Source organism: Hyperolius riggenbachi, chromosome 2 (assembly GCF_040937935.1).
Source record: "Hyperolius riggenbachi isolate aHypRig1 chromosome 2, aHypRig1.pri, whole genome shotgun sequence".
NCBI classification, from domain to species: domain Eukaryota; kingdom Metazoa; phylum Chordata; class Amphibia; order Anura; family Hyperoliidae; genus Hyperolius; species Hyperolius riggenbachi.
This window is the reverse complement of record NC_090647.1, coordinates 237,294,327-237,311,866: the sequence shown is the minus strand read 5'-3', so window position 1 is coordinate 237,311,866 and position 17,540 is coordinate 237,294,327. Positions and strand designations below refer to the sequence as shown.

At 41.0% G+C, this 17,540-nt stretch overlaps 1 protein-coding gene across 1 annotated transcript in view; it reads left to right on the top strand.

Moving 5' to 3' along the window:
• Positions 1 to 17,540, top strand: part of CFAP47 (cilia and flagella associated protein 47) — a 730,879-nt gene that overhangs the window by 356,177 nt on the left and 357,162 nt on the right. Inside the window, exons 45-46 of the mRNA XM_068268343.1 lie at positions 9,934 to 10,160; positions 16,834 to 17,023. Of these exons, the coding sequence (XP_068124444.1) occupies positions 9,934 to 10,160; positions 16,834 to 17,023 (417 nt within the window). The remainder of the gene's footprint in view (positions 1 to 9,933; positions 10,161 to 16,833; positions 17,024 to 17,540) is intronic.

Below are 17,540 nucleotides of genomic sequence, written 5' to 3'. Positions count from 1 at the left end.
AACAAAACTGCCGCTGAGGGTGAACGGAAAAGAGCAGAGCGGCGAAAAAAGAAAGATTGTGCAGAGCGAATTGTGAGTAGCAAGGGGATACTTTAATTTATAAAAACAGCTCACAGTTAAGGTTCCCTTTAAGGAGGAGCCTTTAACATTAAAAGACCGCTACAGCAAAAAAAAAAAAAAAAAGTAAGCAGTTAAAATCTGACAGAACCGACAAGTTTTGTACTAGTCCATCTTCTCGTGGTGAATTCTCTTGGTTTCTTTGTTTTCAAAAGCATTTCCTAAATGATAGTTGCTCAGTCCAACTGCGAAAATAGTGTGAAAGTGAGTAGGAAGGCTGGCTGGTATTTTAATATCTTGGTAGTTAGACTTAAGGTGGCCACTAATGATCTAACCTTTTTCATCCAATCTTACCATTTCTATGTAATATAAGGGAACTGCCTAAATTATTCATTCAGTATATTTACTTAGTTTACCCTTATACTACATAGATTTGGTAAGATTGGATGAAAAAGATTGGATCATTAGTGGCCACCTTAAGCAACTGCTGTTCTCGGATTGCTCTTAAAAATAAAGAAAATTCAGAGAATCCCACATAAGAGGATGGACTAGTCCAAACCCTGCAGGTTCTGTCAGATTTTAATTGCTTACTTTTTTCACAGTAGTGGTCCTTTTAATAACTGCAAAAATGATTATTACTGTATATACCCTGCTATAAGTCAAGAAATTTAGGACTGACTTGCAGAATAAATGTCAGGCTTGTCTGGTCAATGACTATAGGTCAGGCTGTATGCCAATATGACTGACCTATAGCCCAGCCCGTAACACCTGCACAAACTCCTACCTAGTACAAAACTACAATAACCCTGCAGGTAGATGCAGCATATAGACTGACAGATAGTATCCACCAATCAGAACCAATAGCGATAATACAAAGCACAGTATCGCAATGATATACTCACCTCAGGCCTGACGAATGAGGCTATCCAGATGAGAATCAGATGACTGCCAGCAAGAATAATGGTATGCAGATCAGGTGCTTAAAGATAATGTGGTCAATACTAGCCAGATGTCAGGGCAGGCAGCGTTCATGCAAATCCTTATCCAGTCCGAGGTCGATCCAGGTGGCAATCAGGGAAGTCCAGGTACAAGCAGAGTTGGTAACAGGTGATCCAATCAGAAAGCGTGGTCAGGAACAAGCAGTGGTCAGTAACAGGAAATCAATCTAGAAATAAGCTTGGTCAGGATACAGGCAAAGTCGGTAACAATATCAATCAACTGTGAGCGTACTCTCAGCAACAAGCCCAGCATAGGTTATCACGGGTGATAACTGAGGGCGCTCACCTTACATTTATACAAGGACTTACTAATCAGAAAGCAAAGGAATCCAAAGTACCCACTCCCATAGCAGCGTGTCAGCAAGTCAGCTGAAACGCAGTGAGCACATGTGATTATTTTTTACAGCGGCAGAGCGTGTACTGAGAACGCGCCCACCGCTTATCTAATGGGAGCTGAGTGCCCTGCGCTCCAATGATGTCAGTGAGCTGCTGAGACCCAGAGGCTTGCGCCTCAGCATGGATCTCGGCGTTCTACCACCATGAGCGGCCAGAGGATCTTACAATAAAAGTATAGGGGTTGCCTTATCTGTGAGTCAGTCCTAAATCTCTCCCCTTATAGCCTGGGTAGGGGGGTGCCATCTTCCTTCCTGTGATATAAAGCAATGAACCCAGCAGAAGTCACATATCTCACCAATTTAGCGCTGCATCCTCTACCGTCCTTCACTTATGCTGGTCTGCATAGCGTATCTTTGGTTCCCGATGACATGTGACATCAGGAGGTCTGCTAATGCAGACCAGACTGGATTGGTGAGGGACCCGAGTTCCTCAGGAAGCACTGAATTATATCCCTGAAGAGATATTTCAGCTCTTGAGTCACAGCAGAGAACAAAGGGGGGGGGGGGCACTGCTTCCCTGCTAAGTCCCTATGACTCCCACATAACTTAGAAGTATCCGATTCCTCCCACCCTCGACCGAAGGAGATAGTGTTCTTGCAGTGTCCAGCAATGGATATTAGAATCTCCGGCAGAGAATATTAAAGTAAGCTGGCTATCCCAGCCTGCATCTCTGGTGCCCCCATTCCCTGTCCCCCCATAGACTCCACATAACATCCCATGCATGTACGGGAGGAAGAGTGCAAGCTTCTCTGCCAACCTACCCTGTGTACAGCTGTAAGCCTGGCTGAATTCAGACTGCAGACTGCATTCTGGAGATCTGGGGGCAGTTCTGCTGATCAACAAGCTCCAGTGTCAGCTTTCAGCCAGGGCGGGCTGCACCGCAGACGCAGGCATGTCTGGGCTGCGGCCAGTGCAACGTTCCTGTCCTGAGCTCCTTCTGCTGCTGCACTCTGGGTGAGGCTACAAGGTGCTGGGGAAGGGGTTAGAGAAGCTTAGCTTAGGCACATGGGGGGGGGGCGGTGTTAAGGGCAGCAACTCTTTGGGTGGTTGTGGGCTGGAGGGGGGTTAAAGCATGAGAGGTTAATGACTGCTTGTGGTGGCGTTAATAGCTGCAATACTTAATCATGTGCAGCCAATAACTCCTCCTGCTCCTCAAGTGCAGTCATATTTGCTGTGTAGACTTATTTTTGAGTCATTAAAAAATCCATCTTAAGAGGATGGTATATTGGGGTCAATTTATATACAAAGTCGACTTATATCTGAGTATATACGGTACACTTTTTCAGCAAATCATTATAAATGTTCTATAGCACTGCAAGGTTAGGGTATTTTTATTACAGACAGACTGATTGTAGTAATTAACTAATTAAATCAAAGTGCTCTGCAATTAAAGGTATAATCCATTTTCTGTGATGTGATAAAGGGGATTTTGTTAATCTCTTATACTTTATTAAAATACCATAAGTAAAAAAAATGTACTAGGTTTCAGAGAAAACATAAGACTTAGATGAAATAGAAGTGTCGTTTTTATGTTAAGAGGAAATATTCTTTATTTGTATAACCCTTCAGCCCACTTTGAATGACATAGCTGAAACATACATATACATGCAGGGTTTTGTAGTCCTGCCATTATGATTAGAATGATGAGTCTTATGGAGAAAAGTGCTTTACAAATTTAATTGTGTATTATTTATGTTTCGTCTTTATTTATGATAACATTTGACCCTGTCCTCTTTTCCAATATGGTTGGCACTTACGGGCTAGCGGACCATGCACAACCCTAATTTGTGTGTAAAGTTGCTTAGGAGAAATAGCCTGCGAATGGGGAAAATGGCTACACTAAGGAATCTCTTTCGCGCACCTGCACTCTACACATTGAATATCTTGAACCTAAACTGCATTTTATTTTGTTACTCATTTTTTGTGTAAATATGTGATGTAAATCACAGGAACATACAGTGTAACATATAAATACCTAAAATCACTTTTATAATGTGTTTATAACACAAACATTTAAAAACATTGAAGTTGGTACATTCACAGAAATTATTATTATTATTATTATTATTATTATTATTTAGACAAAACAAAGTACAAAACAAGGACTGTCAATATATATTTAAATGTTCATCATAAAAGCTTACAATCTAATTTAATTTGCTATAAAGAGCATATTATCTGTAGTATCTATCATGTGCATATTGGTAGCAAGTAGTAATGTCACCTATTAAAAAGGGTGGCCCATTCACATCAATGCACATCTTTTCTCTATTGGCACCAAGTGTATAAATCACACACATGTATATAAAACACCACATGTATATAAAACAACTACGTCACTTGTAAAAGAGTGCCATGTAAATATAAAACAACTACAGTATTTTGCTTGTTATTGTTACCTGTTATTTCCATACGAACTTTATCGATTATAAAAAAAACATTCTTTCCCAAAGAATTGTTTCTAAAGCTGTATAATTGTTACTAAAACTGTTCCCTGTGTTTTAAAAAAAAAAATCATTTACATTTAAATTTTTTGCACCACAACGAGCAGTTTCCGTGATTCTCACCTACGTCACACATGATCGTTTTTCAAAAAACATACTTAACCACTTCAGCCTACAGCTTCGAAAATCTTATGCATCCGAGCAATGTTCACCTCCCATTCATTCGCTAATAACTTTATCGCTACTTATCAAAATTAATTGATCTATATCTCGTTTTTTCCGCCACTAATTAGGCTTTCTTTGGGTAGTACATTTTGCTAAGAGCCACTTTACTGTAAATGCATTTTAACAGGAAGATTAAGATAGAAATGGAAAAAAATCATTATTTCTCAGTTTTTGGCCATTATAGTTTAAAATTAATACATGCTACAGTAATTAAAACCCATGCATTTTATGTGCCCATTAGTCCCGCTTATTACACCATTTAAATTACATCCCTATCACAATTTATGGCGCCGATATTTTATTTAGAAATAAAGGTGCATTTTTTCAATTTGCGTCCATCACTATTTACAAGCTTATCATTTTAAAAAAATTAATAAGATACTCTCTTGACATGTATATTTAAAAAGTTCAGACCCTTAGGTAACTATTTATGTAGTTTTTTTTTTTTTTAATTGTAATTTTTTTTATTTTTTTTTTAATACAAAAATGTATTTGGGTAATTTTAGTTTGGGAGGTAAATAGCCAATTTTAGATGTAATGTAATGTAATTTTTTATTCAATACAGGTATGTGGGTGCAGTTTACTATTTGGCCACAAGATGGCCACATTCAAAAAATTCCTAGATGCGAACGATGTCGCATCTAGGAACTAAAAAGAAGAGAAGAAGTTTCCTGGGGGCAGAAATACCACGCTCTCTGATGAGAAAGCGTCGGTATTTCTGCCGGGGACTTAGATCGGTGAATGGGAATTATATTCCCATTCACTGATCGGGGAGGCAGCGGGAGCGCGCGCGGGCGCGCGCCTGATCGCGCGCACCACACGGCTGCAGCACCACTGCCTATCTGGACGGATATATGCGTCCAGATATGGCGAAGTGGTTAAACTTGCATATAAAAAAGTTTATTTTTACACTTTGATTCCTCGATTATAATTTTTTAAATTCTATTTGACATAAAACCATAAACAATCATATACTAATTTACATTGCACAAACAAAACAGAATTAACCTCTTGAGGGCCGCCGTCTTAATCCCAGGACTTTTTTACAAAATAGGCCACTGCAGCTTTAAGGGCTCGCTGCAGGGCAGTACAACTCGGCACACAAGTGATCCCCCCCCCCCTTTTCTGTGATTGCTCCCCCTATGTTTTTTTTTTTTACACATTTTTTTGTTTATTTTTATAATAAATGTTGCCTTTTCTATTATTTTGGTAACCCACCCTCTCTCCCACCCCCCCGCCAGCCAGTCAGTGCGATCGACTGTCATAGGCTTCAGATCGCAGCGCTATACCATGTAAATAGATGGCGGTTTCGCCGTCTAACAGACTTCTAGCGGCAATCGCCGCTGGGAGGTTGATGACCGAGCGGAGCCCCGTCATTCAAGCAGGTATATGCGCGCATCGGCGTGCGTGATTCCCTGCAATCTCTGCCCCTAGCACTTAACGCCAATTGGTGTGGAGCGGTCCTGGGGCTTGGTGGTTAAGGTTAGGAACCACCAGGGGGTTTAAGGTTAGGCACCACCGGGGAGAGGGTTAAAGTTAGGCACCACCAAGGGGGAGCTAAAGTTAGGCACCACCAGGGGAGTTAGGTTAGGTACTAATGGGAGGGTTCTGTGTGAAACTACAAAGAAACAAACACATTTATATCACGTTATTTCTCCTGGCGGACTCAAAGCGCCAGAGCTGCAGCCACTAGGACGCGCTCTATAGGCAGTAGCAGTGTTAGGGAGACTTGCCCAAGGTCTCCTTTTGAATAGGTGCTGGCTTACTGAACGAGATTCCTCAACCATTACACTATCCAGCCACCGCTAGTAGGTAGAGGTTAGGTCAGATATTTTACTATATGAATGAAGTAGCATAATATTGGCAAATTAAACAATAATGTATTACTTTTGCTGGTGCCCATTTTACTAGGTGTAAAAATAGAGGTTACAGTGGAGCATAGTAGAATATTGGTATTATAAATGGCATACCCCGGTGCCCATTTTACTAAACAATTACTTGATTATAGTTTATATCTGGCCCCCTTTTTATCAGGAGTCTTTATTATATGCATGCATTTATATTCTAACTTTTGCCTTTTTAAATATGCACCAAAATAATCATAATAATAATAGTACTAGGGAGGCCACAGATGTTATGAGCAGCAAAGTTTCAGTTTGTATTGGCGCGTGGAGGGGTGTGTGCTGGCTAGCGTTAGGCATCGGTAGAGGGAGGGCTCGTGTGAGGATATGGCTGGGTTTAGTGTTAATTATCTATGGATTTTGTGTAAGATCTTGTGTAAGAACAGGGTTAGATTAGGTGGTAATAAAATATCCGTAAAAATTAACTGAAACCAGGTTAGAAGCCTCCAGGGCATGCATGTTATTTAGCCATAATAGCCATTTTAACAGCTGTAGGGCCTGGTGAGAAAGAAGGGCCATATACATCTGGTGGAGTAGCTCAAGGAGGTGGGGCAATATGTGTGCAGTGTGTAAAACTGGTAAATAAACCAGTTTTCACTGATACAGAGCCTGCAGGGAAACTGCGTTTGTTATGGTAGCTAACTATAGGTCTTCTTGTCAATGTACTGAATGTACAATGGGTGACTGTAAAGTGGGAAGATGAAAAGCTGGACAGTGTGTCTAACTCTATGGTCCCATGAAAATATTGTGAGACCATGATTACTAGTTGGCTTATTTCTGCAATTAAATAAATTAACTTTTAGATAAAGCCCCTTAGAGAGTGGAGCTATTTAACTATCATCTAAAGATGCTTGTAGGATGTATGATTTTCTTAACTAGTGCAACCTATTTTGGGTATCATCACCAATAATTGGCTAGTGAAGATGCAATCATGGCAAGTGTATGTGGCTGTCAAAGGATATTGCAATAGCTTACTGAGATTTTTGAAATGTTGAAAACAGTTACAGGTAATGAATGACTGACTGTTCCCCGAGAAATCATTCCTTTCATTGTGTACATGACAAGTTTTTCTATCTTTCAAGTTACCGTCAGAGAATATTGATGTTGCACCTGGTTTTGTGACTGGTGTTAAGAAGAGCTATTGCTTAAAGGAATACTTAAGTCTAAAAAAAAAAAAAATGATATTTACTCACCCGGGGCATCCCTCAGCCCCCTGAAGCTGGATAGTGCTCTCGCAGCCCCGCTCCGATTATCCTGTCCCTGCCGGCAGCTACTTCCGGGTTTGGTGACAGCCGCCGACAGGCTGGGAACGCAAGTGATTTTCCGCGTTCCCAGCCGCTATACCACCCTCTATGCTGCTATAGCGTATAACATATACGTTATAGCAGCATAGAGGGTGATATAGCGGCGGGGAACGCGGAAAATCACTCGCGTTCCCAGCCTGTCGGCGGCTGTCGCTGAACCCGGAAGTAGCCGCCGGCGGGGACAGGACAATCGGAGCGGGGCTGCGAGGGCACCATCCAGCTTCAGGGGGCTGAGGGATGCCCCGGGTGAGTAAATATCTTTTTTTTTTTTTTAGACTTACGTATTCCTTTAAAACATAGGTCTGCGTTGTGTGCAGATAGTTGTACTTATTTCCTTTTTCTTAATGAAAGTTATAACAAGGAAAGCAGTTTGTCACATGCTGGTTGCCTTTAGCTCTAGGAGACATTAAAAGGTATCACATATGGGGTCATATGCAATTATTTTTCTCCATGGAGATAATGTTTCAACTTCTGGTTAAAACAACTTGCAAATGAAAAAAGTCTAAATTATTCTGAGTATTTTCTCACTTGCTGGTGGCTTACATGGTATTTTATTGCTATGGTGTTAAAATATCACATAGGAGAAAAAGTGGAAAAATTGCATACGGCCCACAGAAGTGTAAGCTACAACTAATTGTGGCAGCCAGAATAAAGTGAAATGATGGGGTGATGCTCCCCTATGGATTCGTCACTACATAGAATAATTCTGTTTCAAGAGACGTGTTTTGTCTTTTAAGCAGGAACAGAAGGTTTCCTAGGTAATATGTTCCCACCATGTCAATAAAATTAACACATTTTAAACAGGAAAATACTCTTTTCTAATACACTTTTGATATTATTTTGTCTCCTATTTGTTGGCACTTTCTCAATTGCAAAGTGCTGAAAAATTATTTTAAAGAGAAGATGAAAAATTATCTCCTGGGAGAAAACTCAGGAGAAAAAAAAAGTGAATTGTATTATGGGCCACAGACTTTTCTATGTTTTCAAGATGAACACATGCTGTCATGGTACTTGGCAAATACCTGGCGTCTAAGTTACAGTTTCTGTAAGCATGAATATTGCAGACGTTTCAGATATGGCAGATTACAAGATTTGCTCCAGTATCCTGACTAAATATGCCCCCCTTCCAGCCCCCTTGTGAATAAGTCTGCAAAATGTATGAAATTGTAAAGAAAATTAAGAAAAACACACAAATCTAGACAATAGCAGTAATGTATTGTACAGTGTTTGGCTGCCGTCAGTTGAAGCAGGAAGTTCTGAATCAGTATGATACCATTTATTGACTTACTTTGAAAGCTGTAAAGAATAAACTGTTGGTCAATAGTCCTAGAGTTTGCAGAAGCCCTATTGGCTGAAAGCTTACTCTATAAATCTTTTACAGTTAGCCAATAAATGGTACCATCCAAGTACACATAATTTTAGTAAAGATATGTTTTCCAGAAAATATCTATAATTTGAATGTATGTTTTAAGTAATTATCATTTTTGTAATATTCAGTAGCATAACAATTCCTACCTTCATAAAATAAGAATATTTTAGTGAAGCAAAAATGGTCATATTCGCTCATTGGGAAATGTTGCACATATGGAGGAATGTTACAACGTGCTGCTGCTGAAGCTGATTCTCCTTGAACATTGTTGCCTGCTGACTAAAGTGCTGGAAGAATGTAAACACATTATTTTTCTTTTTTCCCCCAAGGGTTTCATAACTCATAATCCTTGTAAGTCATCATTGTGTATGTAGCCCAATAGTGTAACTCGGTCTGAATACTCTTTTGAATGATTGTTGTTGATAAATACAAGGGACAGAACAGACAGCAGGCAGTATGTGTGTAACATACCTTTTACTTACTTTAGTTGTGTTACAGCAGGGGTCTCAAACTCGCGGCCCACGGGCCATTTGCGGCCCTCGGTACAATATTTTGTGGCCCGCGCCAGCAAAAGCAAAATAGACACAGAAGCGAACTATTTTTCCTTATAGTTCGCTTCAGTGCTCCCCGCCACTAAACGAGGGCTGCAGAGCCCCCAAATCCCCCGGGCAAACATCCACGACTGCGCTGAGCGGCAGAGCTTCCAGCTGTAGCTCCGCCCCTCCTGACGTCAATCGCCGCACGGATCGCCGCCTCTCCCCGCCCCTCTCTGTGAAGGAAGAGTGAGAGGGGCGGGCAGAGGTGGCGATCCGCCGCGACTGACATCAGGAGGGGCAGAGCTGAAGCTGAAAGCTCTGCCCCTTCCAGGAAATGCCGACGGATTGCCCCCCGGGCGATTTGGCGGCTCTGCAGGCCTTGTTTTGCGGCGGGGACACGGCGGATTACTTGTAATGGGAGCACTGAAGTGAACTATAAGGTAGGACACTTCATGTTCAGAAGAAATAATTAAAACTGTTAATTATGACATGAGGAGTTTTTTTTGTGAAATTCCTTATGCGGCCCAGCCTCATCCTGACTTTGCCTCCTGCGGCCCCTAGGTAAATTGAGTTTGAGACCCCTGTGTTACAGCATATAACAAACCGGTAGCTGGGGCGTGTTTGTATTATTTGTAAACAATGTAGTAAAAGTGGACTTTATCCTTAGAAACATTTTGTGAGTGTGTATTCATTCCTTTTTTCAGACAGCACGGAATCGCACAAAACATATTATCTTAAGTGCAAAGAGAACTGTGTTTTGGAAGAAGATCTGAAGATCCCATTGATAAATGAAAGAAGAGAGAAGGCTTTGGCAGTTGCAGCCCAGATGCAGATGTCTCTGCTGGAATATGAACGTAGAAAAGTCACTGGGACATTGGAAAGCAGCAGTATCCGAGCTGCAGTAGCAGCATGTGGAGTAAACAGAGAGGAAGTAAGTTATATTTATAATCTGTGAAATTCATTTACATTTATTATCCATAAACATGTACAATTTATGTAAATACTATGCACTACCCCAGGCCAGAACACAAGCTGCATAATACAAAGTTTAGATTTACATTAGCTTTGGGTCATGGATGTTCTTATTTTTACACAACATTATGGCAGCCCTCTACTATTGGCCAATACTAGTTATTGCTTTTCTCCTGCACTGACTGAAAGATATATGTATGGCAGGAAAGTAATGTAAGCAGCTGCGACTGGGAGTAATAATAAAAGATCTCAAGTACTCTCAGGCACACTGTTATGAAAAGAGTGGCCACAGAGAGAGTGTGTGTGTGTGTATATACATATGCTTTTTAAACATTTTTTTTTCCAAGTTCAGTAGCTGATGAGCTGTACTTGGTAAATATGTCTTGGCTTTATCATTATGCTCCTCGTACTGGGAGAACAGTTTCCTCATAGTTTGTTTGTTCTTAGTGCCAGAGGTTCTATTATAACAAAAAGCTCACAACTATTATAACAAAAAGCTCACAAAGTTGAGATCCAGATTGCTCTGTCTTGTTGCCAACTTTCAAATGGACAGGAAGAGAGACTGATTCCCATGTAAACAAATACAGCCAAATATTGTTTACAGGAGTTTTACCCCTTCCTGTCCCCATGAAAGTCTAGAAAGGTGCCCATCAATGATACCATTTTGATTGCACAATGCTGTGACATGTATGTAGTAAAAGTGTAAACTAAGTGAACATGCTTTGACTGCACACTTTAGGTTGCCCTTCACATTACATGAAAGTGGTTTGTATCATTAACCTTCCTGATTGTATCATTAACCTTCCTGCCGAGCCGCTCAAGAGGTTTTCTCAGGCCCTGCTGGGCCGATTTGCATATTTTTTTTTTTTGCTGCATGCAGCTAGCACTTTGCTAGCTGCGTCAGCACACCGATCACCGCCGCTCCGCGCTCGATCGCCGCGCCGCCCCCAGACCCCGTGCGCTACCTGGCCAATCAGTGCCAGGCAGCGCTGAGGGGTGGATCGGGACTCCCAATGACGTCACAACGTCGATGACGTCATCCCGCCCGTCGCCATGGCAACGGGGAAAGCCCTCCAGGAAATCCCGTTCTTTGAACGGGATTTCCTGACCGAAGGTCGCCGGAGGCGATCGAAGAGGGCGCGGGGATGCCGCTGCATAGCGGCTATCATGTAGCGACCCCGCGGCTCGCTACATGATTTAAATTTTTTTTTTTTAAAAGACTGCTGCGCTGCCCCCTGGCGGATTTTAATAGACCGCCAGGAGGGTTAACGGGTACCTTAGGATAGTATTTTGGGATCACCAAGTTAACACTTCATATCACAGATATACGTCAATCCAGTTTAGTGATATTGAAACAAAACCACCACCACAGATGACACAATAGTCTGTGCTTCATGCTTGAAGAGATTGTATTTCATTCCACTAAATAATTTGTTTTCTTGATATGACTTCACACTGTGAGACCATTATGCTGTGTACTTCATTAGGCATATTTAGTGTAGATCTGTCACTCAAGTGCAAAAGGAGACAAACGAAACATAAGTAAACATTTTTCTCTCCTCGTTTAGCCAAGAGTGTGTAGTGTAATACATTCAAAAGGGGATCCTTTATATCTGGACTTATTGGGACTAAGATGACCAATCTGAATGGTTTTAAAGCACACTTTAAAATGTGTAGATTTTTTTCCCCAACAATATACTGTATCTATCAGTTAATGAAATTAACCATGAAACAGAAACGCAGACCATAGTAGTTCTTGTAGAAATAGAGAACGGTTATGTCCGAAATGAGCTCAAAAGGCGTTATGGTCAAGTTATTAAAGAGACTTTGTAACAAAATGTTCAGCCTTAGTTCTTCTATCCTATAAGTTCCTTTGCCTGTTCTAAAGTGCTCTGGCTTACTGCAGCATTTCCTAATTGCACAGTGGCTGTGTTATCTCTGTTATATGATGGAATCTGTTTTCTTCTGTCAGCACAGTCGGGCTAAGGCTGGAATGTGTGGAATGTGCAGGGCTGCTTGTGATTGGTAGACGCTATACACACACCCTCCAGGCCCCCTGCAGGCTCTGTATGACTCACACACTCTCCTTATGTGAGCCTATCACAAGCTGGTTAGTTTATTTGTAAACACTGCATAAAACTGGCAATTACAAGCCAGGATTGCAGCAGAGAGTGGCAGAAACAGCACAGAGGGGCCCAGAAGAACATAATGAATAGAATGGTATGCTTTTTGCTGTAAAAAATTTAGAGTACAGATTCTCTTTAAGGTGTAATTGACCTTATATGTCCTACAGTCTACCACTACATTGAGACTTGGTGTAAAAAGAGGATAGGATGGTAGGCTATGTACAAGTTACAGCAGGGTTGTTGTAGTGAGCAGTGGTAATATTGCTATGCGGCAACTGTAACTACCTCTAGCAGTGTATCACGAGTTATAATATAAGCGTGACCTGCAGTACTCTAGTAACGCGAGCATTGCTACGATAACAGACATCAGTGATGCATGTTACTGTAGTAACGCTTGCAGTACTCTAGTACCGCAGGTCATGGTAATGGCATAACTCATAGTATGCTGCTGGCAGTAGCAATGGTAATATTGCACACAGCAATAATATCGCTGCTTCATGCATCAACCTCCATGCATCAACCCCCATGCATCTTATATATAGCCCACCATTTTTCCCAAGCTCAAACACTGTTGAACTAAAGAGGTTGGAATCAACTTTGTTAGTCTTGCATGGCAAATTAAAGGGAACCTAAACTGAGAGGGATATGGATGTTTCCTTTTAAACAGTACCAGTTGCCGGACTCTCCTGCTGATGTCTTTAGTTGCAGTAGTGGCTATATCACACACCTGATACAAGCATGCAACTAATCCAGTCTGACTTCATTCAGAGCGCCTGATCTGCATGCTTGTTCAGGGGCTGTGGCTAAAAGTATTAGAGACGTAGGATCACCTGGAGAGTCACGCAACTGGTATTATTTTAAAAGGAAAAATCCATATACAGGTCCTTCTCAAAAAATTAGCATATTGTGATAAAGTTCTTTATTTTCTGTAATGTACTGATAAACATTAGATTTTCATATATTTTAGATTCATTACACACAACTGAAGTAGTTCCAGCCTTTTTTTGTTTTAATATTGATGATTTTGGCATACAGCTCATGAATGCCCAAAATTCCTATCTCAAAAAATTAGCATATTTCATCCGACCAATAAAATAACCTTCAAATAATTATGTTCAGTTATGCACTCAATACTTGGTCGGGAGTCCTTTTGCAGAAATGACTGCTTCAATGCGGCGTGGCATGGAGGCAATCAGCCTGTGGCACTGCTCAGGTGCTATGGAGGCCCAGGATGCTTCGATATCGGCCTTAAGCTCATCCAGAGTGTTGGGTCTTGCGTCTCTCAACTTTCTCTTCACAATATCTCACAGATTCTCTATGGGGTTCAGGTCAGAAGAGTTGGCGGGCCAATTGAGCACAGTAAAACTATGGTCAGTAAACCATTTACCAGTGGTTTTGGCACTGGGAGCAGGTGCCAGGTCGTGCTGAAAAATGAAATCTTCATCTTAATAAAGCTTTTCAGCAGATGGAAGCATGAAGTGCTCCAAAATCTCCTGATAGCTAGCTGCATTGACCCTGCCCTTGATAAAACACAGTGGACCAACACCAGCAGCTGACATGACACCCCAGACCATCACTGACTGTGATTACTTGACACTGGACTTCAGGCATTTTGGCATTTACCTCTCCCCAGTCTTCCTCCAGACTCTGACACCTTGATTTCCGAATGACATGCAAAAGTTGCTTTCATCTGAAAAAAGTACTTTGGACCACTGAGCAACAGTCCAGTGCTGCTTCTCTGTAGCCCAGGTCAGGCGCTTCTGCCGCTGTTTCTGGTTCAAAAGTGGCTTGACCTGGGGAATGCGGCACCTGTAGCCCATTTCCTGCACACTCCTGCACACACCTGTACACGGTGGCTCTGGATGTTTCTACTTCAGACTCAGTCCACTGCTTCCACAGGTCCCCCAAGGTCTGGAATCGGTCCTTCTCCATCCATTCTCTTCCTCAGGGTCCGGTCACCTCTTCTCGTAGTGCAGCATTTTCTGCCACACTTTTTCCTTCCCACAGACTTTCCACTGAGGTGCCTTGATACAGCACTCTGGGAACAGCCTATTCATTCAGACATTTCTTTCTGTGTCTTACCCTCTTGCTTGAGGGTGTCAATGATGGCCTTCTGGACAGCAGTCAGGTCGACAGTCTTACCCATGATTGCGGTTTTGAGTAATGAACCAGGCTGAGAGTTTTTAAAAGCCTCAGGAATCTTTTTCAGGTGTTTAGAGTTAATTAGTTGATTCAGATGATTAGGTTAATATGAGCTGTATGCCAAAAGCATCAATATTAAACCAATAAAAGGCTTGAACTACTTCAGTTGTGTGTAATGAATCTAAAATATATGAAAGTCTAGTGTTTATCAGTACATTACAGAAAATAATGAACTTTATCACAATATGCTAATTTTTTGAGAAGGACCTGTACTTCTCAGTTTAGGTTCCCTTTAACAAATGACTTCCCAAAATATCTAAGATTGTGAGATACAGTTTCATCAATGGGAGAAAGATATTATAAATGCTTAGATAAGGACACATATTTTTTGCTCATGTATGCTTTTATGAATTCAACCAACACTAGAAGCCAGTAATGCTGGACATCCTGAAATAGCAGCTAAATCTCTATTAATTTATTCCATATTTATTTATTGTGCTGACAGAGCCAAGAGCACACAGTGTTTGTCAATTGTTTAAAAGGTCAAGATGGCCTTACTGTAATTGTGCTGTAAAAGGTGACTAGGTGGCTATTAATTATTAGACTTCAACTTAATTCATTGTATTTGCATATTAACTAGTCAACTGCAAATCTGAAGCAATTCATTATATTCCGTCATTACTCTGTGTTCTGTGTAAAAATATCAGACGATTTCTTGCTGCTTTAAAAATAGAACTGTAGCCTATTTTTTTCATACAGTGAGGACAGGTTAATTCTGTTTTCTAGTTACTATACTGAGTTTATCTCTTTTTGTAGTAGTGTTCCCCTTACTTCCTGTCTTCAGTAATCAGTAGCAGACTCCTCTTAATGGAAACAGCAATGAAATATGCAGTTGTTTCTTAATGCTAAATATATGATTATTGCTGCCTGTGCTTTCATTGAGGAGATTTGGTCTTGCTTTCCGTTCTCAGTGATCCAATATCCAGGACCGATATGAGGTAAAATATCCTACCTAGAGCCCACACAACAACATAAACCCTGCCAGGTTATACCCCTTATCAACTCTACCTAACATTAAAAAAAATCATAAGACTTTTTACTGATGTTCCACTTTAATATTAAATTATTAATATGCGTATTAATATGCGTTCTGTGCAGATCCAAAACATGCATGTTCTTAACCAGTGCCAACACACGTGCGCACAGCTCCTCTGCTGGTATTGGTTTGCCACCTCTTTAAAAATAAACCATGTATGTCATAGAGGAAGCGTTACACAAAATGTCCAGCAATAAATGTCCACAATACAAATATTGTTCTCCCTTGGGAAATACAGAGTTAACAGAGTCTATGAGCTTTGGGCCAACTTGCACCAGGATGCCTCTGGTTAATCCAGGACATAAATAGCCACCACCACACCCATAGTCCAGCACTCACAAAGTAAAGCCTGGTACAAACATCCAGTTTTAGGTGGCCAATGACTGGCTAATTCTACTAACCCTGTGTAGAAAAAGGACCAACAGATTGTGAATACTATGAACTGTGTAGGGAAGCACTCATACTACATGGAGGTTGTGAAATTGGCCAATCAAGTTTGGATATGTGTATCAGGCTTTCAATATTGATTGACTAAAGACTGGCTAATGTTACCACCTCCAAGTAGTGTGAGAGCTTATCTACACAAATTGTTCATAATATTCAAAGTCTATTGGCCTTCATACTACATTAAAAGTGTAAAATTGGCCCATGGTCAATCAACATTGGATTGCATCAGCGTTACTGAACCCTCCGTCTGATGCCCAGCTTGACTATATTTCCCCCATAGCCTTTTCAAACCTAGTACATCCCCTGTATGATGCATGCAAAAGAAATGGCCACATGTGTGATTGCAGTCCCGTACACACACCTGTAGTAAAAAAAAGATGAAATGAATCCAAAACAAGTCAGTTGAATTACAAACGTTTGCCATTGCAGTCATATGCAGAGGACTTCCATATTACTAATGTTTTACCTGTTCTTTATAGATTTGATATGATCCAAGGGAGAGTGCAAACTTGTCTGATGGCAGACATTGCTCAACAATTGCAGGTCATGTTTTCTAGGTCACTTGGGCTCTCTACTGTTCTCTAGTGTTCAGCCACCACAGAGAACATTAGTACTTCAGGGCCGCAGTGACATGTGAGATGGGGTTATGATCATAACCGTGTGTTCTTTACCCACTCTGACAACGCAGCTGGGTCAGCTATCAGCAGCTGATGTGACAATATTGTGTAAGGCAGCACTTCTTGAAATAAAGGCTTTTTTTCTCTTTGCTTTATTTCTCATTCTTCAGCATCTTAATGTTATCCTGCATTATGTCTGTACAGGTGAGATCTTCATGCAGGTCATCTTGTTTTTCCTCATTTTCCAAAAAGCTACAGTGTGTTGAATATGATGTGGAAGTAAATATGCCTGAACATTTTAAAATTCCCAAAACAATCTCCATCCCAGTGTCTTCAAAAAGCCAAGTAGCCACCGGACACATCTCGACTGATGGTCATCTGTGTAATGGACAAGGTAAAAAAAAAACATGCATTGAAACTGATTTACTGAATGATGTGTATGTACTTTTTATATTTGCCGCTTTGTGCTGCTCCCCCACATATTGTAAGAGGGCGTACGTGCAAAAAGACCGTTTGGGCACCCAGAAAAGCTGATCATAGAATATCTGTAAATTTACAGATATTCTACTCTTACAGTGCAAATGATGATAGTAAAATATTGGTAATACATACCGATATTTTACTAAAACTAGATATAACACTATGTGCGCATTGAACCCTCCCACTATTGATGCCTAACGTTAACCACTCCTCCTACGGCTAACCTTAACTACTCCTCCCATGGCTAACCTTAACCACTCCTCCCATGGCTAACCTTAACCACTCCCCCCACGGCTAACCTTAACCACTCCTCCCACGATTAACCTTGACCACACCCCCACATGACTATCCTTAACTCACCACAGCTGTCCGTAACCACCAAATAACCCCCCCCCCTTGCTGGCAATTGCTCCCAAAAATTGCAATTTTTC